Source organism: Octopus bimaculoides, chromosome 8, assembly GCF_046866305.1.
Source record: "Octopus bimaculoides isolate indiv1 chromosome 8, ASM4686630v1, whole genome shotgun sequence".
Lineage (NCBI taxonomy): Eukaryota > Metazoa > Mollusca > Cephalopoda > Octopoda > Octopodidae > Octopus > Octopus bimaculoides.
Genome location: NC_142935.1, coordinates 76,426,992 through 76,452,415, shown reverse-complemented (window position 1 = coordinate 76,452,415; position 25,424 = coordinate 76,426,992). Strand labels below are relative to the sequence as shown.

The 25,424-nt window shown below is 36.2% G+C and overlaps 1 protein-coding gene across 3 annotated transcripts in view; it reads left to right on the top strand.

Annotated features, from left to right (window-relative positions):
• Positions 1-669: 669 nt before the first annotated feature.
• LOC106871809 (putative mitochondrial pyruvate carrier 1) overlaps positions 670-25,424 on the top strand; it is a 70,444-nt gene continuing 45,689 nt past the window's right edge. Inside the window, exon 1 of one of the 3 annotated variants that reach the window (XM_014918458.3) lies at positions 670-795. In XM_014918458.3, the coding sequence (XP_014773944.1) occupies positions 790-795 (6 nt within the window). In that variant the 5' untranslated portion in view covers positions 670-789. Of the gene's footprint in view, positions 796-21,550; positions 21,680-25,424 lie in introns of those variants that run through there. The other 2 variants (XM_052970173.2, XM_052970174.2) reach the window with 2 other exon arrangements.

Sequence of the window (25,424 nt, the reverse complement as noted above, 5' to 3'; positions counted from 1 at the left end):
AGTTGTAGATCACATGTTAAAGTAGCACCAAGTTTCATTCAAAATATGTATTTTTCAAAAAGTTATGAGAAAACAAAGCTTTTTCCCCGCTTAAATTTTAGCAACATACCAGCGTTGCCTTCTAGCACTTGTGCTGGTGGCACGTTAGAAAATCATTTGAGCGAGGTAGTTGCCAGTGCCACTGGACTGGCTCCCATGCAGGTGGCAAGTAAAAAACACCCTTTTGAGCGTAGCCGTTGCCAGTACCGTTTGACTGGCTCTCGTGCCGGTGGCACGTAAAAGCACCCACTACACTCTCGGAGTGGTTGGCGTTAGGAAGGGCATCCAGCTGTAGAAACTGTGAGATCAGATTGGAGCCTGGTGCAGCCTTCTGGCTTGCCAGTCCTCAGTCAAATCGTCCAACCCAAGCTAGCATGGAAAGCGGACATTAAACGATGATGATGATGATTTATATTTACACCCTCTAAAGCATATTTCTGGAAAAATTTAGCAGTTAAAAATATGCATTTTTCTGAAAGCTATGAGGAAACAAAGTCTGGGTGGCCGACAATATTAGAATTCCAATAGTTTCTACCTCAAAATATGTTTGTTATACCTTTCAATCTAATTTTTTTTTTACCACGAACTATGTTATTAAAAAAATAAAAAAAATGCTAATTAACTGAGATGGCGATGTGGAAGGGCGATAACTCTTGCGAACGTCTATTTATCACAAGCAACAAACATGGCCAATGTTCTCTTTCAACGGATGCTTAGTTCATTAAAAAGCAAAGAATTCAAAGACTACTTATGCAGGTGAGACTATATAACATGAAATATTTTTGCAATGGTTACATGCTGAAATAAATTTTTGGCCTTATCAAGAAGCTGCATATAATCTATAAAAGCTTGATATTTGTAATTGAAAATACGGTTTTAATTTTGGTCTTATAGCCTTTGTGCTTCTATAATTTAATTTTTTGTTATACCGAGTTGTCATCTCAAAGCAAACATACTAATATATTGGTGTACAAATAAGTTTTCTCTAGAACTAGTTCGCGAATTTTCATATTTTATTCTGGTGGTATTTTTGATGTTGAACATTAATAATTAATTCGACAATTTTCAGTGTAGTCAAAATAGCTTGATGAGCTCATGAATGTTCATTCTCTCTGACTCTCTAAAAGTTTGAGAAACTTGTATGTCCCGACCCCCGACAATACACACTCACACACACATATTGTAAATTTTTCACCCGCCCTACTATGAAAGTGAAAAATTGTTGGAAATCACACGTTTTTTTACTTGTTAAAATCTCTTCCTGTCATGTATGTTTTTCCTGTTAATGTATTTTGAACAAATCTTTCTACCATCAAAATCGTTGGTAAATCACTCGTTCTTCAAAAAACTTCTCCCTGCATGTGAGAGGTTTTTTTTTTTTTTACTTTGATGTGCTTCTTTGTATCTGTTCGGCGGAAGATCAGTAAATCAAAAAGACACAAAAGCCGTGTCCTTCATTCGACTTTGATATGTGTAGTAATGCTATATTTGGGATATTGCGAGTCCGTTTGCGTTTGTATTTAGCGCTTGGACACGTTTTTCGAGATACAAATAAAATATAACACAAATCAATAAACTGGAACGTTCAGTCAAATTAGATGGAATGCTATATGCAGAAGTATGCGTGGAAAGTATACAGGTAGAACAAATAAGAGTTAGTGGTGTAAAGCTTCTGTACGTTTCTTGTTTGTCTGGGACAGCGAAACTAAAAGAGCGCTGATGGATCTTACCTCGTAGTAAAATGATTTAATTTTCATTTTTATTTTGGCATTACTCAGGTAAATAAATAAAAGTGTACAGAAGCATAAATAGCATAATAAAAGATACAGACGTCTTAGTCCTGGAATTGGCAAACTATTTTGGAGGCAGGTTGGACTGGAAATGTTTTATAGCAATCTTTTTGGCTTACAGAGCAGAAAGGGAAACTACTTGTCAGTGACCGTAGTTTGCACGAACTGCGGCCTTGACAATGATTGTGTGAAGGTTAATAAAATTAATCCGTAAGGTACTTGATTAATATGGATTTGTGAAGTCTGAATGATTTTTTTTTTTTTTGTAAAGGAAATCCGAAAGAAAATAAATAGGCATTGCTAGAGTTTCGAATTGGAAATTATCTACTGCACTAGAAACTAAATTTCTCTGGATGTGTGTTTTAAGTATTATCATGTACGATTCCATGCGAGTCTATGGAACCAGCTTTTTTTTAAAATTTTATATTTTTCATGTCAGAGTTTAACTGACCCCCCCCCACCCCTAAAGCAAGCATTTCTTAAGAACCTTATTTTTCTTGAGAACAAACTAATATTTTGTTGTATCTGGCGGGGTGGGGGGTGGGATCATTATCCCAATATAATTAACATACTGGTTCAATTCCACTCATTTATTAGATATCCGATTGTTTTGTTTTTGTCTGTCAAAGCTCTTTTGTTGCTTCTTGCTACCCTTTCAATGACAAAGATTGCAAGAAGTAATGTAAGAGCTTTGACAAACAAAAACAAAACAATCAGGTATTTAATGAGTAGAATTGAACCAGTGTGTGTGTGTTAATTATATTGGCATAATGAATCTCTCTAGACTCGACAAAATTTGTTTCAACACATGAATTCATATAAAGAATCTTGCAAACCAGATACCAAAACGAAGTAAAACAATACTTCTCTAGTGCATTTTGTGTATTAAAAGTTCCATCCCTATTCATTTGTTCATAGTAATCATAATTTAAAACCATGGGAAATACAGTATTATCAAATTCAGTTAACGTTTAATTGAATCAAAAGCTTGAAGCAGTTCTGAATTTGTTAACATATCACATAAGAAACATTTTGTTGGTTTGGTTATGGTATTTAGGTAGAAGACGAGGTAGAAGTAGGAAGCTGGGTACTAAAACATGAATGAATGACCCAACAATGTTATGCATTTCCTTATATTGTTTCAATACATATGTATTTACATATGTACAGTGAATTAATTGTAATAAGAAACATGTATTATGTGATATGTAAATATTTGCACTGCAAAACAGAAATGATTTTAATCAATACTAAACAGAATGGTGGGATGAACTTTACACTACTGGTCCTAAATATGGCCTGTCCCATTACTCTGAAAATATTGTTAATTGTAAAAGATTGATTTGAACCAAGGGCAAATGAAATCTTTGCTGGTACAGGAGTAAAAATTACAGGTACTGATGGAAAATCCCAAACACAAAGTTACTGCCAGTGTGACTCTAAGACAACATTGACCATGCCCTCTCATGCAGAAAGTGGGGTGGATTTGTGTCTATAAGACATAATTGTGTTTGGGTCTTTGAGGTATAATTGATGTGAAGGTGAAAACCAAACTCCTCCCACTAGACACAAACCTGATGAGAAATTGCAATACTGCTGAAAAATCATGGTTAGATGTTGTCTGGAATTGGAGTTTGGGGTCCCCTTGAAAAAAACATTGTTGAACATCAGTGTTATGCATCCAAATGTACCTACATATATAAACAAGAATTTGTCTTGGGTTTATGCAAAACATGAATGGAAGAAGAAAAGATATTACAATGATCTAGTGCTCCAAATAGAAAAGGGCTCGTTCATTCCTATAGTCATGTCTACATCAGGAGAGGAAGCTAGTAAGCATCACAAGAGGATTTCTTTCTTAATTGCTGAGAAACAAAATGAAAGATACTCTGATGTTCTGAACTATATAAGAACAAGAATTAGATTCAGTCTACTGAAGAGCATCTTAACTGTAATTTATGGAGTTTTGGGTATTTATACCCCCAAAACCCTGAATATCTCAATAACCACTGGCCCAATTTACACAAAACTGGTTTTATTTCATTTCTATTCACATTTCAGGGGCACTTTCCTTTCAAAGTATTTTCCCTTTATGCGCTGATTTGGCTGTGTAACATTGCAAGCAAGCAAGCAGTTCATTTTTAATATAATATAGATCTACTGTCCTTACTGATCACATGCCAGTCAATACTGATTGGTTGATAAACATTCATGAAAGTGTTTATGCCTTTTATGGTGATATATTTAAGTTCATGGAGCTAGTCATACCTTTTATGGAGATATAATTAATAATAGATTCACATAATAGATTCACATTTGCCTTTTTTTTTTTTCATGTGAAAGCTTTCAATCGAGTGTTAATGGAATTTCTTAACTTGTGACTTCTAAATGTTTCTGCTTGAAATCTCAAATTTAGCTTAATGCTCATTAAAATGTAAGCAAAATACATTTTTATCATGGGACTTTGTAATTCTTCTAAAATTCTAAAAGCCATTTGAATACCATTTTTTAATGTTGCTGATGTAAAAATTAAAAGCTCTGGCCACTTCAAAATTCTTTGTACTTGTTTCAAAGAAAGCCATCTTGTGCACCTAATATGAAGAATTTTGTGAGGACTGAAATTTTAAAATGTTTTGAATTCCTTATATCCATCTAGGTACTTTGCACTACTCAGATTTAGAAAAAATATATTTCTTGCTAATTCTTCCAAATGCTGTGGTATTTCATTGCAAGCTTTAGAAGCACACAGATGTATGTATGCTTCTAAATCTACATTGGCAAACACCAAGCTGAATATATCCTATGATTTTTCTACTTCACCATCATAACACTGGCAAATTCAATTAAGTTTCCACAAAATATATTACTGTGTTTGAAAAATGAGTGTAAATAATTATAAATGTGCAGTTTTCAAATTCCAGAAGCATGAAAAACACTTGGTCTTTCAAATTTTAGAGTTGCAGCAATCAGTTACTGTCATTTTATCTATAATGAGGGAGAACATTGTTGAATTTATCTTAGACAATAAATTAATTATTCAAAGTGCATGAACCAACCTCATTAGCAAATGATACAAGTTTTTTTTTTATTTCTTATGCACCTGATGCCTTTGGCAATCTTAGAATCAGGATACATTAGCAATGAGGCTAATGAAATGATCTAAAACAGTTTTGGGTAGCTTGTATGCAAGAATAAATCTGCAGGGTTTCAGCTCATCTGATGTTGTTCTTTTAAAGTGGAGAGAACATTGAGCAGGCTTTTAAAATATGTTACCTTACCTTGAGGTCTATACAGTCCACAAAGCAACAATAAACTCTTTTTTATATTTTTGCCCCCTGAATCAATAAAGGTATTCTGGTCATGTAAAGCCCAATTTGCTAACCACTTAACTGTTTTTGTAGAATTTAGATATCAATCTTTAAAGACAATTAACATTATTTACAATGGAAAGATAGTTGTCCTCAACTTGTTTTTTTGTTATCACGTTTTGGCTGATGTACTCTCCAGCCTTAATCAGGTGTTCTGGTGGAATTTCGAACCCAGCCCTTTATTTGACTAAAGGGGTACACTGTTCTTATTCCTGAAGTATGTTGCTGATGTTATTTTTCTGTTGATATTATTTTTCAAGTTCTTGCCTGGGATTAAACTTAGAATCCAAGGGTTAGTAGTCTTATCCACTATGCTATATGCCTGTGGGCAATTATAGAGTGAATTTTAGGGTTTATAAAAAAAATAATTGACAGAGAACACCACTAGAAAATATGAAAATTAAAAGAGGCTGCACATATGCTAGGACACAATAACCTCCTAAGTAGACCTAGTGCAGATATGAATAGATGTGAGAGTGATAAAGAAACGAGGAGAGTTGTCTTTGGATGTGCTAGAAACAACAGCCAAATAGCCCTTAAATCACTCACTTTTCCCTCTGAAAATATTAACAATTTTTAAAAATCTTTTTACCAAAAATGCTCTTCCCATGGTTTTGAAGTGCAACAAAAAAAATTGGCCAAAATAGGTCTGGAGTGGGATGATGAGGTGGGGTGTAAAAAAAGGAGTTTTCAAAACTTTTTTCATATTAGGTCATCAAGTATGAAATTTGTAGTAAGGTATATGGTAAACTTTGACAGCTGCTCATTTTGTGCCATTATTATATTTTGACAATCTTTATTTTCTGTTAGACATATCTATTTCTTTCTTCTAACTCATTTTGTGCTTTATAAAGTATTTATAAATCGTTTTTTGCTATTTTTGTTTAGAGATGGATAAGTCAGAAATTTGTATAGCTTTGAAATATAAGTTCTTTTTTGGAAATACAGCATCACAAACAGCTTGAAATATTAATGGAGTATTTCATTCTAATTTTATTACACAGCAGACAGTATCAAATTGGTATGCAAAATTTCATTCTGGTGACTTTGACCTTACAAATGAGCAATGCAGTTGACCAGAAACAAAGGTGGATAACGACAAACTAAAAGCCACCGTCAAGTCAGATCCATCTCAAAGTGCCTGTGAATTATTGTTGTTGTTTGGTATTAGCAAGCGAACAATATTGACACACCTTGTTCAAATCGGAAAAGTAAAAAAGTTGCATAAGTAGGTTCCACATGAACTCAATGAAAATCAGAAACAGCAACATTTGGAAACCTGCATTAAGCTACTTTCTCGTCACAAAAATTAATCATTTTTGAATTGAATTGTAACATACGATAAGAAATGGATCCACTACAACAATCGTAAATGTTCAGCACTATGGCTGGACAAAGGTGAGCCACGAAAACACAGTCCAAAAGCAAAATTAATCAAAAGAAGCTGATAGTGTGTGTTTGGTGGTCTGGCGCAGGTGTGATCAATTATGGCTCATCAATCACAGCTGAAGTGCACTGCAGCCAACTGGACCAAATGATGCAAAAACTTGCAAAAAAACAGCCTCAATTAGTCAACAGATTCACTCCTATTTTATTGCAAGACAGTGCCAGACCACACATCGCAAAAATGACATTGGCGAAACTACAGGAGTTGGAGTTGGAAGTTCTCCTTCATCCACCATACTCGCCTGATCTTGCCCCCACTGACTACCACTTCTTCCAGAATTTGGATAACTTTTTGATAGAAAAATAATTTGATTCTGACGATGTTGTAAAACAGGCCTTCCTATAAAAATTATTAGAACTGGGAATCAAATGTGAAAATATCAAGGGGCTAGCAGAAAAACATACACTGTGTTTATTAAATAATATTTATCTCACAAAATGGAGTTTTTTTTGTTGATCTTACCATCATTCAACAGTACACACACACACACACATTATATATATATATATATATATATATGTAAATGTGTAGGTATATGTATGTGTGTATATATATGTATGTATATATTTGTATGCATATGTATGTATGTATGTATGTATATATATATATATATATATATATATTTTAGAGACAAGTTACTTGAAGCATTTGACGAAATAGAAGGGGATATAGCATCATACAACGTGGAAGACAATTGGAGATTTCTGTAGGACAACCTGTTGAGAGCCACAGACCAGATCTGTGGCTGATGTAAAGTCCCCTCTCGACCCAGAGTAACGTGGTGGTGGAACAAGGATGTAGATGGGGCTATTAGACAAAAGAAACAGGCTTGGAAGGACTGGAAGAACGGTGGTAACAGAGAATTGTACCAATCTGCCAGAAGGGAAGCTAGGCGACAGGTTTATTTAGCCAGAGGGGAAGCAGATAAGAAAAGATTTGCCAATGTTCTGCGCTGTGAGGACCAAAGACTCGAGGTATTTCGTGTTGCAAGACAGTGTAGGAGAGAGAATAGTGATGTTGTAGGAGAGAAATGTGTTCGCATGGATGATGGTACGCTTGCACTAAATGAGGCTGCAAAGAAAGAGGTCTGGAGATGCCACTACGATAGATTGCTTAATAAAGAGAATGAATGGGGGAAAGAGAGCCTGCCGTATGTCGACCCAACAGAGGGACCAGCTATCCGAGTTGACAGTACCAGGGTAGATAAAGCAATTAAGAGTATGAAGACAGGGAAAGCCCCCGGCCCATCAGGAATCACTGCAGAGATGCTCAAAATATCTGGCAGTGTTGGCTACAGCCTAGTCACCCGTATTACGAACCAGGTGATACACGAAGGAGTCATACCCAATGACTGGTGTAGCAGCACCATAGTAAACTGCTACAAAGGTAAAGGTGACGCTTTAGACACTAATAATTACAGAGGCATCAAGCTGTTAGATCAGGTTATGAAAGTTACGGAGAGGGTCATAGCCCAACTAATTAGGGAGCAAATCAATTTAGATGAGATGCAGTTTGGGTTCGTGCCAGGTAAAAGCACCACTGATGCCATATTTCTAGTGAGACAGCTGCAGGAGAAATATCTAGCCAAGGATAAACCTCTGTACCTGGCCTTCGTTGACATGGAGAAAGCCTTTGACAGGGTCCCCTGATCCCTTATCTGGTGGTCAATGAGGAAACTTGGGATAGAAGAATGGTTAGTGAGAGCTGTGCGAGCCATGTACAGAGATGCTGTCAGTAAGGTGAAGGTTGGAAATGAGTACAGTAATGAATTCCGGGTAGAGGTAGGGGTCCACCAAGGTTCCGTCCTCAGCCCCCTCCTATTTATCATAGTCCTCCAGGCGATCACAGAGGAATTCAAGACAGGTTGCCCCTGGGAGCTCCTCTATGCTGATGACCTTGCACTAATTGCGCAGTCACTATCAGAACTAGAGGAGAAGTTTAAGGTGTGGAAGCAAGGACTAGAATCGAAGGGCCTTAGAGTCAACCTAGCAAAAACCAAAATCCTCATAAGTAGGAAGGTAGATAAAACACAAACCCCTTCAGGTAGATGGCCCTGCTCAGTATGCAGTAAGGGAGTAGGTAGTAACTCTATAAGATGTACCCGGTGCAAGCTATGGACACATAAGAGGTGCAGCAATATCAAAGGCAGATTAACTACAAAGTTAGTCTTTGTATGTGGCAGATGTTCAGGTGCAATAAACACTGTAAACAAACAGGAAACAACTTCTATCTCATTCCAGGGAGAAAAACTAGAGGTAGTTGATAGCTTCCGCTATCTGGGTGACCAAGTTAGTAGTGGGGGTGGGTGCGCTGAAAGTGTAACTGCTAGAATAAGAATAGCCTGGGCCAAGTTTAGAGAGCTCTTACCTCTGCTGGCGACAAAGGGACTCTCACTCAGGGTAAAAGGCAGACTGTATGACGCATGTGTACGAACAGCCATGCTACATGGCAGTGAAACATGGGCTGTGACTGCTGAGGACATGCGTAAGCTCGCAAGGAATGAAGCCAGTATGCTCCGCTGGATGTGTAATGTAAATGTGCATACCCGTCAGAGTGTAAGTATCTTGAGAGAAAAGCTGAACATAAGAAGCGTCAGTAGTGGTGTGCAAGAGAGACGATCGCGCTGGTTTGGACATGTGGTGAGAATGAATGAGGATAGCTGCGTGAAAAAGTGCCACTCCCTAACAGTTGAGGGAACCCGTGGAAGAGGTAGGCCCAGGAAGACCTGGGCTGAGGTGGTGAGGCAAGACCTTCGAACATTGGGCCTCACCGAGGCGATGACTACTGACCGAGACCTTTGGAAATGTGCTGTGCGTGAGAAGACCCGGCAAGCCAAGTGAGATCGTTGCCAGTGCCCCTGGACTGGCTCTTGTGCGGGTGGCATATAAGATGTACCATCCTGAGCGTGACCGTTGCCAGTACCGCCTGACTGGCCTTGTAGGGTTTTCGAGTGAGATCGTTGCCAGTGCCCCTGGACTGGCTCTTGTGCGGGTGGCACATAAAAGACACCATTTCGAGCGTGGCCGTTTTCGTGCGGGTGACACGTAAAAGCACCCACTACACTCTCTGAGTGGTTGGCGTTAGGAAGGGCATCCAGCTGTAGAAACTCTGCCAAATTAGATTGGAGCCTGGTGTAGCCATCCGGTTGCACCAGTCCTCAGTCAAATCGTCCAACCCATGCTAGCATGGAAAGCGGACGTTAAACGATGATGATGATGATGATGATGATGATATATCTACATACACACGAGGTGTGGTCATTAAAGATTTCCACTGACCCACTTCCAGTTATTGCAGGAAACAGAACTTATATAGATATAATCATACATGTCTCTACATGCCACATTCTAAATTGCAGCTTTCCACTAGTATTTGTTTGTCTTTTATGGCTGCTGAAGTGGACTAAGGTGTTATAATGATGGCATTTGAATGCAACTCAATAATCAGGTTCTTATACTTGAATGGTCATACACCAAAAGAAACCTAAAGGATTTGGCTATATAAGCAATTTCAGATGCAAAACTAGCCGTTTCTATGGTCTGTCCAAACTACGCAAAAACAAAGCTTGTAAACACTCTAAATTTGACTGTATCAAAATACCACCTTTAACATACTGTGGATGTTTGCAAAATTACATCAGACTAACAAGATTATCTCTACATAGAAGAATGAGTGTACATTATTAACAGATGATGGAAAAACCAGGAAAATTCCACTAAGTGGGCATATAGCAATATGTGCCAGAATGGAGCCACTGAACTTTAAAATATTTCCATTTTACAAATGCTTTGACTCTGCTACAGGACTAAAAATAAACAAAGACAATTTATGCAATGAATGGCTGACAAATAATTTCTTCGAATTAAGGGCATTTTAGATATGCAGGCATAGACATGCACATGCATATTCACATACTGTTTTCTATATATGATAACATATTAACCTATGTGTGTGTGTGTACAGTAGTGAATATGTATATATGTGTGTCTTTTATATTTTATAAAGGCTATTCAATTTTTTACTGGCAGTCTACATAGAAGGCCAGAGTTAGCACTTAAATGTTTACCACCTGCCTGAAAACAAAGTTTATTTAACCATTTCTTATCTTTTAGCCTGACTATCTCATTGTCATTCTACACACAGCATTGTCACCTCCACCTATCTGCCTGCTAGACTGTTTGTTTTTTGTTTGGCTTAAGTTCTTGACTCCTTTACTGTTTAAAAACTATATCCTTTCATTTGTTGTCTTGTAACCTGATATTCTAGTTGTCTGGCCAACTGCAACAATTTCAACCATATTGCAACTGTTATAATTATTTTCTCTCTTTCAGAATAGTTATATGTTAGTTAAAAAAGATTTGATATATCTAATTGAAATATTACACATGTGTTTTGTTTTAATTTCTCTGAAAAGATTATGACAATTCACTTAATGTTATTGCACATTACTCCCCCTCTCTCACATTTCTTGACCTTCCCTTCATTCTCATCACTTTCCCTCCTCTTTTACCTCCCTTGTACCTCACTCTGTCCCTTTCCTTTCTTTTTCTCTCTCATCCCTCTCTAATTCTTCAATCCCTCTGCCCCCCTACCTCTCTCCTCTCCTTCCATGTGACCAGTGTTCCAAGCCTGACCTTTCTTGGTTCGACTACCATCCGTGTAGCATCTCTTATATTCCTTCCCATGACTTTCATCTCTAATGTTCCTGCCGTAAAGCTTCACTTCCACACACGCCGGCTTAATTTAATTCATCCTTAGTCAAAAGACACCTGTTGTTAATGTCCTGTTGTTTGTATTTGTAATTGTGTACCATTTCTCCATTTTTTTCATTCTTGTTTTGGTATACATTTGCTTACTTTTTTCCAAAGAATCTAGTGCTCTTAGCTTAGATTTCCTTGGGGCTGGCCAGATTGGAGCAGTCTCGAGTATAACTGGCTGAAACTGCAACAACGATCTGGAGCTTGACTGATGATAGAAAGCTTTGAATGACCCATCCTTGTTTTTTCCTGTCCTTTTTTGTATCGTTTGTCCAGATGTTTTGTTGCCTGTTATGTTCGTTCCATTTTTTGTTTTGTTTTTTCTATGTATATATATATATATATATATATATGTGTGTGTGTGTGTGTGTGTGTACATGCGTGTGTGTGTGTATATATGCATGTGTGTGTGTGTATATATGCATGTGTGTGTATGTATGTATGTATGTGTGTGTGTATGTACAATGTGTTCAGGATAAATTTATGAAGGTGGGCTGAAAATTTCATAGACTGACTATGAAGGAGTGATGCTAGAGCTGTGAAATCTAGCATGCATTAATTTCAACTTTTCTTATTAATAACTGCAGTTTTTCTTTCCAGGTAAACTGATATCTGACTGTTCAAAGAAGACTTCAAAAATAACTAGTAGTGACTTCTCTTGAAAATAGACAAAATTTGGCATTTCTGTGTTATCAAATACCTGTAGAAAAAGGGTTTAGTGCCCAAGGACATTAATGCTGGAATGGTTGCTACATTAGGGGATGAACCTTCAACTTTATCAACAGTGCAAAAGTGGGCAACTGAATTTAGGAGAGGAATGAAGAGTCTTGAAGATGATTCAAGGTCTTGCCATCCTGCAACTGCCACCACCGTGGAAAATGTGTTCTTTACATGGTGATAGATGACAGGTAATTGACTATAAGTCAAATAGCTAATGCTATTAGCATATTCTGAGAGAGTTGAGAATATCTTCACAATGAACTTGGCATGATGGTTTCTGGGTGCCACTTCACAGGAAAATCTTACATTGTTTGATGCAAATCCAGCTGGTTTTTTAAAATATTTCCTAACCTAGGATGAGTGTTGGCTTCTTCATTTCGAGCCAGGGACAAAGAAACAAGCCATGCAGTGGAAACACTCCTCATCACCTCCTTTAAAGAAGGCCAAGGTCATTTCATCTGCAGAGAAAGTGATAGCTTCAGTAATTTGGGATGCAAAAAGCATTGTGTTTATTGACTATTTTCCAAAAGATCACATCATCAATGGAGAGCAGCCAGCTTGCTGAGGCAGTTATGAAAGCTATCAAGACCAAACACCCAGAAAAACTGATGGAGAGGGTTTTATTTTCATCAGTATAATGCTCCAGCTTACAAATCTTTGGTTTCAACGACTGCTTGTGCTGCTGAGCACGACTGGTTTTGAACTAGTTGGTTACCCTTCCTATTCTCCTGATTTGGCTCATGCATGCATGGCGGATGGATGTTAAATGATGATGATGAAAAAAAAACACTTGGCTGGGAACCAGTATCACAGTGATGTCATATCTGCTGTTGATAACATTTTTGATCAACAAGATGAAAGGCTCCTAAGTAATGGGATTCAAGCACTGCAACACCAATGGAAGAAGTGTGTGGACCATAAGGGAGATTATGCTGAAATATAAACCTCATTTGGTCACATTCCATGAGAGCATCTTGGTTCACCTATGAACTTTTTAGCCAACTCTTGTAACAATAGTTTGCAAAAGAGCAATATCCTATCCAAAAATAAAAGTATTTAAAAAATAAAAAGGTATCAATTAAATTATGACTGGGAGATAACAGTTCACTCAAAGTAACCACCCTCAGGTTTCACCACTACCTTAAGATGGCCCTGGGACCTGGTGTATGCTTTCCTCACTGTGTCCCTAGGAAGATCTTCAAATACCTCCTTGATCTTGGCCACCAGCTTGCTTTGGTGTTGTAAACAGAGCAGCTGCCTCTTTTTCAACCATGTCCCATACATAGTAATCCATGGGATGACAATCATTGAAATTAGAGGGCCAAAAATTGGAGCTGGTGAAGTCGTAGAAATTCTCTGACAACCACTTGTGACTCTTTCCTGAGGTATGACAAAGAACTAAATTCTGCTGCCACACATTTGGCCTTTCAACAGCAACCCTCTCTAGCCAGGGTTTGACCACAGTCTCTAGCAGTTTCACATAGCCATTTGAATTGAGGCTAAAGACCTGTTAATCAGTTGTTGCATAAATATTGTTGTGCAGATGCAGTCAGAATGCTTGTTGTGTTCCTTCTCACTGGCCATGACATTGTAGTCTTCATTACAGCTGTCCATGTCGTATCTTACAGTCTTTACTATGTTCACAGAGCATTGAGCTGCAGTCATGATGTTGGTATTTTGATACCCAGTGCAAATCATCATGATACAAGTAACTCTTTTCCAATATTCAGATGGCTTTCATGTTGCTCTAGTCCTCTCAGCTGGCAAAAATGACTAGTTTCTAGGCTGTGAACTGGCAGGGCAAAATGCTTAGCAGGATTTTGTTTGTCTTAATGTTCTGAGTTTAGATCCACTGAAATTAACTTTGCCTTTCATCCTTTTGGAGTTGATAAAATAAGTACCAGTTGAGCACTGGGATTGATGTAATTGACCTAGTCCCTCTTCTGGAATTGCTGGCCTTGTGCCAAAATTTGAAACCAATATTCAGATGGCTTCCAGTCCATGTCAGTTAACTTTTTCTCAAGTACAACTTTAGTCTTTATACTTTTCAATGTCATTCATTAACTGTTTACCAATATGTCAAGCTGTTCCTGAAAAATAAAATGGCCAAATTTAGTCCAAACACTTTGTACATATGTATATGAATGTATATACATATTACATATATGTATGTATTTATGTGTTTGTATATGTATGTATATATATATATATATATATATCTATATATATAAAAATGAGAATGTGTCTGTCTGTCTGTCTGTCTGTGTGAATCTCTAAAACTCGAGAACTACGCAACCAATTTCATTCAAATTTTACACATGCCTTACTTAGGGTTCCAGTTGTGTTTTAGTAAAAAAAAATTATTAACTTCTTGCAGAGTTCGAGCACACGGCAACATAATATCTCCTCCACTATTTAAGTATTACGTGTCAAAAGTGAAACAAAAACACTCATGTCAAATACTTTCACTTTAAAAATGAAACTATTCCACTAACTGAAACAATCACATTTCGATACTGTAGTGACAGATACTTTCACAGAGAGAGAAAGAGAGAGAGAGAAAGAGAGAGAGAGAGAGAGAGAGAGAGATGTATATGTATACATATAGATGTACACGTATATGTATATATATATAGATCTATACATACATGTATATGTATACATATGTGTAGATGTATATATATATATATAGATGTACATGTAATATGTACACATATATACATATATACATGCATACAGATATCTATACATATATACACCCATCACACACACATACACATGCACACAAACACACACATTAGTCATTTGTTTTCTTATCCAAAACTACGTCAAAAGTACTGAATGGATCTTTATGAAATTTGGAAATTATATTCTTTGCATAACGGCCATAACTCCCATGAAAATTCATATATTTTTGATGTTGATGAAATTTTAACCCGAACATAACAGATGAGCATTATTTAGAAAATGATGTCACACGTTATCGAGGCTACCATTCTTTCTGGATGTGCAAAAGGGGATGACGTCTTTAATCCAAGAATTCCTCTTACTCCATCAGGAGCAGACATTCCTTTTACATTCAGAAGACTACAATTCCCCCTTCGTGTAACTTTTGCCATGTCCATAAACAAATATCAGGGTCAAACACTGTCTGTAGCTGGTCTTCTCTTGGAAGAGCCCTGCTTATCACATGGACAACTGTATGTTGGCTGCTCAAGAGTGGACAGCAACAAAAAACCTATTTGTATATGCTCCACAAGGGAAAACAAGGAACATAGTTTACAATGAGGTGTTATAATCACAACAGCAAGAAAGTATGTACATGATCACCTTCTTTTACGAAACTTCATTGACTTTCATATATTTATATTGATATACATATATATACGTGTGTTTGGGTGCGTGTGTGTATATACATCTCTATATATAAAGATGATGCGTAGTCTAGACGGCGTTTTTAGATTTCATTATTCTCTTTAACCCGGGCAACGCCGGGTATTTCTGCTAGTATATATATATATATATATATATATATATATATGCATAAATTTATACATATGTATAGGTTTGTATATGTGTGTATGTATATATTTATGTATGTATACATGTCTATAAAAAAATGTATATATCTTCTCTCGACTTTGCTTCGCAAGCAAAGATTGTTGGAGGAGGATGCCTCTGTCTGTTGCAGGATTTCTGATGCCTGACATGTCTGATTTTAGACACACAGGCATGACTGCCAAGGCTGCATTGGAAGATAGGCTGATCAGAATTGGTTGTAGTGTCCTTGTTTTTCCTCCTTTTTCTTTTGTCTGCAGGGATGGTCCTGTGGATATTTTCAAAGGAAGCTGTTGCTTGGAAGACAGTGAGATGCCAGGCTTTATGGTTGGCAGGAAGAACAGACCACTGGTTGTGATTATTGTGGCAGGTGCCAGGGCATTTTTTCTGGAGTCCTTGTACCTTTTCTTTGATGCTCATCTATCTCAGTGATCAGATGAAAATTTGCCATAGAACATGATCTTGGGAAGTTGATCCTCTTCCATTCTAGTGATTTCACCTGCCTAGAGTAGCTGTGGATTCAGCAGAGTTGTTTTAATGCTGGCAATCTTCACCCACTCTAGGACCATCCAGTGGATGCTGAGGATGATGTGAAAGCAGTGCTTTGAAATTGCTTAAGGAGTCATATGTGGTGCCAATAGATCTCCCACAACTCGAAGCTGTACAAGAGGGTAGTGAGAATGATGGCTCTGTATACATTGAACTTGGCCCCTTTCTTCTGATGGTTATTGTTCCAGTCTCTTTTATACAGTCTAACAAATTCACTGTTTTCCTTGGCCACTCTTATTGTCAACCTCCTTGTCAATTTTGGTATCTGATAAGATAGTGCACCTTAAGTAGGTAAACTGGTTGATTTTCTTTAGTTCAATCTTCCTTAATGGTGATGTATCATTCAACTACTACTATAGTTGAATAATATTCTTAAGGCCACAATTTAGTCACATGCAGCATCTTTCAGAGCTTGTTGCTAATTCAGTTCTTAACCAAATGGAAAACCATTAACATTTTTGAAGTGGACTGGTCCGTAGCTACATCTTGGCATTAAAAAAATTGAGATTTGGTCCAGTAGAAAAAAAGTTTACATCAAAATTTGTAACAGCGTTATAGGAGAGTAAGTAATACCACCAATCAAGTTTAGATCTAAATAACTTTTTTATTTTAAAAGCAAAATATATTTATCTTAGCTTCAATGATAGAAGAAAGCGTGAAGAATTTCATAGTTTTGGTCCCATGCAACAAAAATTTGTATCAAAAAAGTTAAGTGTAATTAACTTCTTTATTTAAAAATTTCAATTAAGCTTAAATGATTGAGCTCAGTTTGAGGAATTTCATGGTACCAATCTCATGCAATGAAGTTTTAAAAGAAAAAAGTTATGAGTGTTTGTTTCTCAAATTTGAGGGTAATAATATTGATGCAACCACCGAAAATACAAATTAATGTTACATCCCTATCGCCCGAGCTGGGTTTTGAAACCGTATTCTGGTTGTTGAGGATAATGGTATTTCCTTTGTCTTGTGAACAAGTACAGCTATTTTTAGCGTAGGAGTGATCGGTGACCCTTTCCGGTCACCAAAAGTTCAGAAAAACAAGTGAGGAATTGTACTGGACTGACCCAGCTTTGGGAGGGGGTAAGGTAGCACTGTAAAGCTACGGTATTTGTGATAAACAAAGAATTGGCGCGAACGGTTGGCCAGAGGAGTGGGCATCAAGCAGTTGGCCAGGGAGTTGGATGAAGTGAAGATGTCCAGTAGTTGGATGAAGAACGTCAGCCAGTGAAAATGTCCAGCAGTTGATGTGAAGGCCAGTAGAGCTAGTGAAGATGAACAGTGATAAGTCTGACAGAGAGAGGCTGAGAAAGAGAGAGCCTATGGTCAGAAAGGAACCAGTCAACCGATAGGGACTGAAGCAATGAAAGAGAGGGACAGACATGGAACTGTTGTGGCAGCCAAGAGATCGTAGTAGTCAGTTGGTCACTACTTGTGGATTATAGTGAGAGTTTTGAAAGAAAGGAAATTATTACGGTAAAGGTTTGTGTAAATATTCTCCCAAGAAAAATGTACTTGTCGTTACATGTGTTAAAAGAACTGTTAACTGTGATGTTAACTTAAAAGAGAAAAAAAGAAAGAACTTTGTTACATGTTGTTTAACTGAAAAGAAAACAAAGAAGTAAAAGAACTTTTAATGGACTTGATGTACGAACTCTTGCTTATGTAATGATTGTAAACCTTTGATTATGTTGCATGCGCTATTGTTATATGCTATTGAATTTATTGTTACGCAATGTTATGCCATGTATTGATGATGTAATGTTTTGTTTGCTAAAAAGAAGAAAAAGTTAGTTCCACTACCCAACGTATGGTCTCCGTGTTATTTCATCCTCCTCCTTTTGCCTGTTGTCATCGTTGCGTGCTCCAGCCGGAGCTTAGTCGTGGCGAACATCCCGACTCACTGAGTGTCGACCTTCGCGCGCGCGCGAGTTCTCTCTTCGTCGAGGTGCTTCGCGTGTGGGCGTTCGTAACAATATAGTTCTATACTTTTTTTATGAATATAGTTCTAGGGGACTTTTAATAGATGTCACCGGCATCATTGAGGTAAGGAAAAACACAGCTAATTGACACATTATTAATTAGCATAATAGCATAGCCTGGAAAAAATATGGATTACATGGAAAAATGCAAGCAAGAGAAATGATATTCTTAAGGTTATAAATCTGAAAAAGTACAGGTTAAGTTATTACACTTGGAAAAGTTTGGGACAAATTATTACATCTGGTAAAGTACAGAACAAGAAACTTTTTTACTTAAAATATTGCAGCTAAGGATAAAATTTGAATATTACTCTTATACTTGTTTCAGTCATTTGACTGCGGCCGTGCTGGAGCATCGTCTTTAGTCAAGCAAATCGACCCCAGAACTTATTCTTTGTAAGCCTAGTACTTATTCTATCGGTCTTTTTTGCAGAACCGCTAAGTTACAGGGATGTAAACACACCATCATCGGTTGTCAAGCAATGGTGGGGGAACAAACACAGACACACAAACATGCATTTATATATATATATATATATATATATATATATATATATATATATATACGACGGGCTTCTTTCAGTTTCCGTCTACCAAATCCACTCACAAGGCATTGGTTAGCCCGAGGCTATAGTAGAAGACACTTGCCCAAGGTGCCACGCAGTGGGAATGAACTCGGAACCATGTGGTTGGTAAGCAAGCTACTTACCACATAGCCACTCCTGCGCCTATTGAAAATTATTTGATTTTAATTTACAAAGAAACTTAAAAAAAAGGTATCATTTTGTTAAAATATTGACACACTAGAATACTTAAAAAATGAGAGCCAGAAGTACCAATATAGCTAAAGTTTTATGCAAAGTAGAATCAAATATATGGTAGGAAAATTCATTATGTAAAAACTAGGTGTTGTTCAAGACTAAAAATGTGAAGACTTGGTGATAACTTAAATTCAAGCAAACTTTACGGTGAATTTGTTGTTATAGGTAGATTTTACTGTAATATATAACTAATTTTTGAATTTTTCTAACTAATTATGTACTACTATTATTTTTTTATAACCTATTTTCAAATTTCTAATTATTAATTAATAATTAAAATAATGAATTTTTTTAAAGTGCAAAAAATATTTAGGTTATTTTTAATTTTTAATAGAAGTAACAAGTAATAACAAATAGAAGTAATAAATTGTAATAAAATTTTTAGTTTTAATAAAGGCTAATATTTTCTAAATCTAAATATTTTATTTGAAATTCTTATCCTTAGCTGCAATATCTTAAGTAAAAATTTTCTTGTTTGTACTTTACCAGATGTAATAACTTGCCTGAACTTTTCCAAGTGTAATAACTTGTCCTGTACTTTTCCAGATTTATAACCTTAAGAACATTTCTCTTGCTCGCATTTTTCCATGTAATATACATATTATATGCGTGTGTGTGTGTGTATATATTATTATCATCATCATCATTGTTTAACATCCATCTACCATGCATGTATGGGTAGGACGTTTCACAGGTAGAAAAACTACCCTTTGCTACTCTGTCTATTTTGGCAGCATTTTTATGGTTGGATGCCCTTCCTAACAGCAACTACTCCACAGAGTGGACTCAGTGCTTTTTACGTGGCACTAGCACAGGCAAGGTTAGTTTTGGCATGATTTTTACAGCTGGATGCCTTTCCACATGCCAACCACTTTATAGTGTGGACTGGATGCTTTTTACATAGCACCAGAACTGGCAGGGTCACTGAGTAACACACAAGAAAAGGAATTATGAGAGGGCAGGGGCATTTGAGGAGGGGAACTTGTGTCAGATGATGAAAGGTTAGAGGGTGACAGAGAAATAGGTTGGCAGAAATAGGTGTCTTGGTATAGAGGAGGTACATGGTTACCCAGCAAGAGAGAGAGAGAAAGCAACCAAGAATGAGGGCAGAAATAGGTGTGCTGCTGTAGAGGAGATATGTGGCTGCTCAGCCAGAGGGAAGAGTGAGAGAGAGTGGGAAACAACAAAAGTGTCAGAGAGAGCAGGAGAAAGATGGTTAAGTGCCGGGTATATTCACAAGTAACAAGGATCAGAGCATAGATGTGATGGTAGAGTAAAGAAAAGAGAGATATGAAGGTTGTAATATGTGTGCTCAGGTGTTGTCCAAAATATATGTAGGTGCAGGCGTAGCTGTGTGGTAAGAAGCTAGCTTCCCAACTACATGGCTCTGGGTTCAGTGCCACTGCATGGTACCTTGGGCAAGTATCTTCTATAGCCTTGGGCCGATCAAAGCTTTATGAACGGATTTGGTAGATGGAAACTGAAGGATGCCGGTTGTATGTGTGTGTGTGTGTCTATGTATGTATATCTTTGTGTGTGTGTTTGTCCCCCACTTGACAACTGGTGTTGCTGTGTTTACATTCCTGTAACTTAATAGTTCAGCAAAAGAGACCAGTAGAATAAGTATTAGGCTTAAGAAATAAGTCCTGGGGTCGATTTGTTTGGCTAAAACCCTTCAAGGTGGTGCCCCAGCATGGCCGCAGTCTGTGTGTGTGTGTGTGTGTGTGTGTGTGTGTGTGCGCGCACACACACACACACACACACACACACACACACACACACACAAGTTGATCTATGGACCAACAGTTGCACATGTTAATTACTCAGTATGAGTAATGTACTGAAAACAATATTAAAGAAACAATTTTACTATACAATTGCAGCACGGAAGGTGTTAATAAGCCATTTAAGAAACATACAAAAACCATTAGATTCACTTCAACATTTAAATTTAATTTGCCAAAATATTTTTGTCGCTTTGAGACTGCAACCTGTTCACTGACAAAATTCTGTGCTATGTTATAATCTTCCACTACAGAAGTTATATTTATTTATATATCTTAACCATCTTAACGGAAACAATTATTATATTCTAATGTAGTAGAATAATTAATACTAGAATGCTACTCATCTTTGCAGCATATTTTTTAGCCTCCTCAGAAACATTTATCAGACTCAAAAGTTTCTTTAGGAGCCAGTGATCTGGCATGCAAACTACACGACCTGTCCTGTGCAGATGTGACTGCACCAAGATTGTGTCGATGCTGGACAGTTCAGCATGAAAGAAGTACTTCTGTGGTAAGAATTTTTTCTTGCCACTTAATGCTAAGAATTTTTCTGAAGTGGGTAGTATGGGAGTGGTTCAACTTCTTTGCATGCCACTGGTAGAGAGTCCATTCTTTGCTAAAAATTTCTCAACAATGCTAAATTCTATCAATATTTGTTTGATAATTTCCTTTATTTTCTTTTTCATATGATGTTGTTAAATGGTCAACAGTACTGTGAGTATTTTCAATATTTTAATAAAATATTTCTGTTAACCTGATTTTAATACTTTTTAAATGGTAATCAAGCTACAAGTATCCATTCTTTGTTGTAAGCATACTGTCTGGAGATTTGACATGTCAGTACCATTTTTGGATATTTATGAGGTACTTTGAGGGAGATTAGTTGATTTCATATGCTGTCATTTAAAACTCTTCAGTATTGTGCGTATTTTCCACTGTTTTGATCAATTAACCTAATTCTTTGAACATCTTATAAAATACTTATTACACAGTATTCTGGGGAATATCTTTATTGTTTGTGTTAACATTTATTGATATTACACTTCTACATTACTCTTGTCATTTTATTTCTATGTAAAACACTATAAAAGAAATGTGATGTACTAGAACATCATCCTCAATTATTATGTTATCTATTGCCACTGTATATTTAATTTTAATTTTTCAGGATAAATGTTTTGGGTATATCTGAAAACTTATGATATGCAGCCCTATTTTGAAAATTATAAACATACTTGTTATTATTCATAAGTTATTAGAAATTTTCTCTGAGCTTTTTTTTCATCAAAGACTTAGATTATTGATAGTTATGCATAGTTTCAGAATGTTTTCACAAAGAATTTTTGAGTCAGTTTAATATTTCACCATTTATTGCAACAGAAGTTTGTATACATCATAATATTTAGCAAGCAAGGAAAGTTATTCATATTACAGGTAGGAGACTTTGCTTGAAGAATTATTACTAAAACAAGGATATTATTATGGTTACTGGTGCTTAGGACAACTAATCAGATTTGTTACTGGCTACTTTGAGAAAGAGTTGGTCAGATATTGAAAAGTCAGAACTTAAAGTGAGATATGTAGTTAAGGAAAATTGTTGCAAGATTAGAAGAAAAACAGTACAGAAAATGTAATGATGTACTATTAATTAAGCAAATCAGCTAATTTAACAAGTAAATTTATTTTCAAAGCATTATATGACTTAGATCTGAATCAGTCTTTTTAAAGACATAGTTGTGGGATTGTGATTTTTGAAATATAAAATGTTTTTAATTGAATTTGTATGGTTGAAATATTGAGTAAGCTAAATATGCTTTAATAATGGAAAATTTCACAAGACTGCTTTCTTTATAATGAAAATATAGGGAAGCACATGTTACAAATTAGGATTAACGAAAGCTATTCTCAAAAGGGACATGGGAAGGAACTCTCATACTTTTAATTGACCAAAATTAATTTGAGATATGCAGTAGCGGAGTGAAAAGCCTTGGCATGTTTCAACCCTATTAAATCTCTTCAGTTAAAGCATAGTCAACTCACTGCTAACACCACCTCAAAAAGACTAAATATATTGTAATATATTTGTGGTATTAAAAAAAACAAACAAACAAAACCTACGCTATTGTTTTTCGTGATAGTTCCTTATGATTTTTAGAAACTCTATAGAAATGCTTCTCCTCCTTTTTGTTTTTACAACCTAATTTTTTAAGAAGAATTTCAAACTTACTTTAAAGAAAATCAGTCTTATTTGTTCTTAATTTCTCTTTTGTTTGCCAAAATTTTGCAATCTAGTGATCATTGAGAAAAGACTGCTCTTGTTTATAAGGATCTTTTATTTTCAGTAGATTGTCCTAAGTAAGTACCTTATGGCATAGCTCAGATGTTGCTAAATGTGCCTTGTTGCTTGTTTCGCATGTTGCCAAGGTCAATTTGACCTACAGCAACACTATTTTCTTGGCTGATAATTTCAATTATCAATATTTCCCCTATTTTGTGAAGGTAAAGTGAATTAATTATATGTAGATTAGTTATATATAAATAAAATAGAATTAATCAGATTGAATTGATTGAATAAAACTGATGTTCATATTTAGGCATAGTCGATATTTTTCTATGAATGTAGTCTCTTTATTTATCTGCTGTTGTTCAGAAGTTGTTCTACTACATTGCTATAAAGGGAATATTTTAAAGTTAGGTTGAAAATTCCTAGCACATCTATATATGTGTTTGCTGAGCAGTATTTGTATCTTAAGAAGCAAAGTTGTTCACTATGCAGTGTTGTTTTTTGTCTTAATGTCATTCCTATTTGTCCTAAATAGTTCTGTTTACATCCCAAACAAGTTATAATGTAAATTAAGTTTTTAGATGCACAAGTAAAGTCATTCTTTATTTTGAACCTGATTTTGTACTTGACTTGAGAAGACTTGTGAAGCCAAGTGAAATCATAGTCGTGGCTGATGCTGGTGTCACATAACTGGCACGTAAAAAGCACCTTTCGAACATTGGGCCTCATGGAGGCAATGATAAGTGACCAAGACCTTTGGCGACATACCATGCTTGAGAAGACCTGTCAGCCGGCTGATGCTGGCGTTACGTAACTGGCACATAAAAAGCACCCATTACACTTGTGGAGTGGTTGGTGTTGAAACCATACAAGATGAGATTTGAACCTGGTGTAGCCCTACAGCTTACCAGTTTCAGTTAAACCATCTAACCCATGCCAGCATGGAAAGCAGATGTTAAATGATGATGATAACTTTGTTAAAATAAGTAAACAAAATTTCTGTTTACCTCTTTTTTCTTCCTCTCCTTAGTAAGTAAGGCATGCCCTTTAATACATTAATAAACTTATCTTTGTCGTTTATCTGGGTGTGTGGTTTCTGTATTTAGTGGGGGTTGACATTTGGCCTCTGTGTTAACATGTATTTAGATAGCTGCCTCCCTCTCTCACACACATACACCTACACCACATTGTGATAATGGTACAGAACTATGTCTACAGTTTCTAAATAGCTGATGAAATAGATGTTTTTTTCTTTTCCTCTCTCTTTTTTTAAAAGAAAATGATTAAAGAAAACACTGAGTATTAGCAAGTCAAATGATTTATATATCTTCTGGTGACAAAACATTATTATCTACTGAGTTGCTCTTTTTTACCTCTCTTTTGCATCCTATTTGAATTGTGATTTATTTATTTACTTATTTTTCTTGTGATATGCAAATTTAATCATATAAACACACCTACTGGCTATAGATATAAATTGTTGATAATTCAAGATACAGAAACCAATGGATTTTATACATAACATAAGAGTCAATGATCGATTGTATCAGTATATTGATATCTCAAGAATCTATAGTTGCATATATTATATAATAATATTGCAATACTATTGAGATCAAATGTCAAAGAAACAATTGTAAATTTATGTAATAAAATAACTTGCTTGCTCCAATTTCCTTGTGAATAATTATATATGTATATTATGTAGTGAAAATTAAGGTAAGCACCAGCATAAATATTTAGTTCCTACATATGTATCACTATTGCAGTTTATTAGAACTTGGCATTGGATGTTCCCGGTGCATTTATATTAACACTGCTTTATACTACTGCCAGTATATGGTATCCACAACCAATGGCAGTGATAATAATTAATCAGTTAACCAACATATATATTTACTGGTATCTGTACAAACACTGCTGTAAGTAGTGCTGATATAGCACCCACACATCCAATGGAGGTAGCAAGTGTAACATGAATGATGGTGGATTAAATGTGAGGACAACTGCTATGATGTGTCTGTTGGCAAATGCTCATTACAACCTTCTTTTCAGATGCTGATAGCCACAGTTCCTCCTCCCCATGTTATCTCCTGCCTCCCCATACATTCCCTCAGATTTGGTACTGTCAGTGTAGGCAAATTGAAAGATAGGTCTAGTGATATTGTTGATATGCTTGAAAGGAGATGTGTTGTGTGCTGCATCCAAGAAGTTCAGTGGAAGGGGAGCTTCAGCCAGGTTCCTCATTGGTAAAAGGCATATGTATAAACTCTTCTGGGAGGGCAACAGTGATGGGCTAGGAGTTGTTAACATACTTATAGCTGA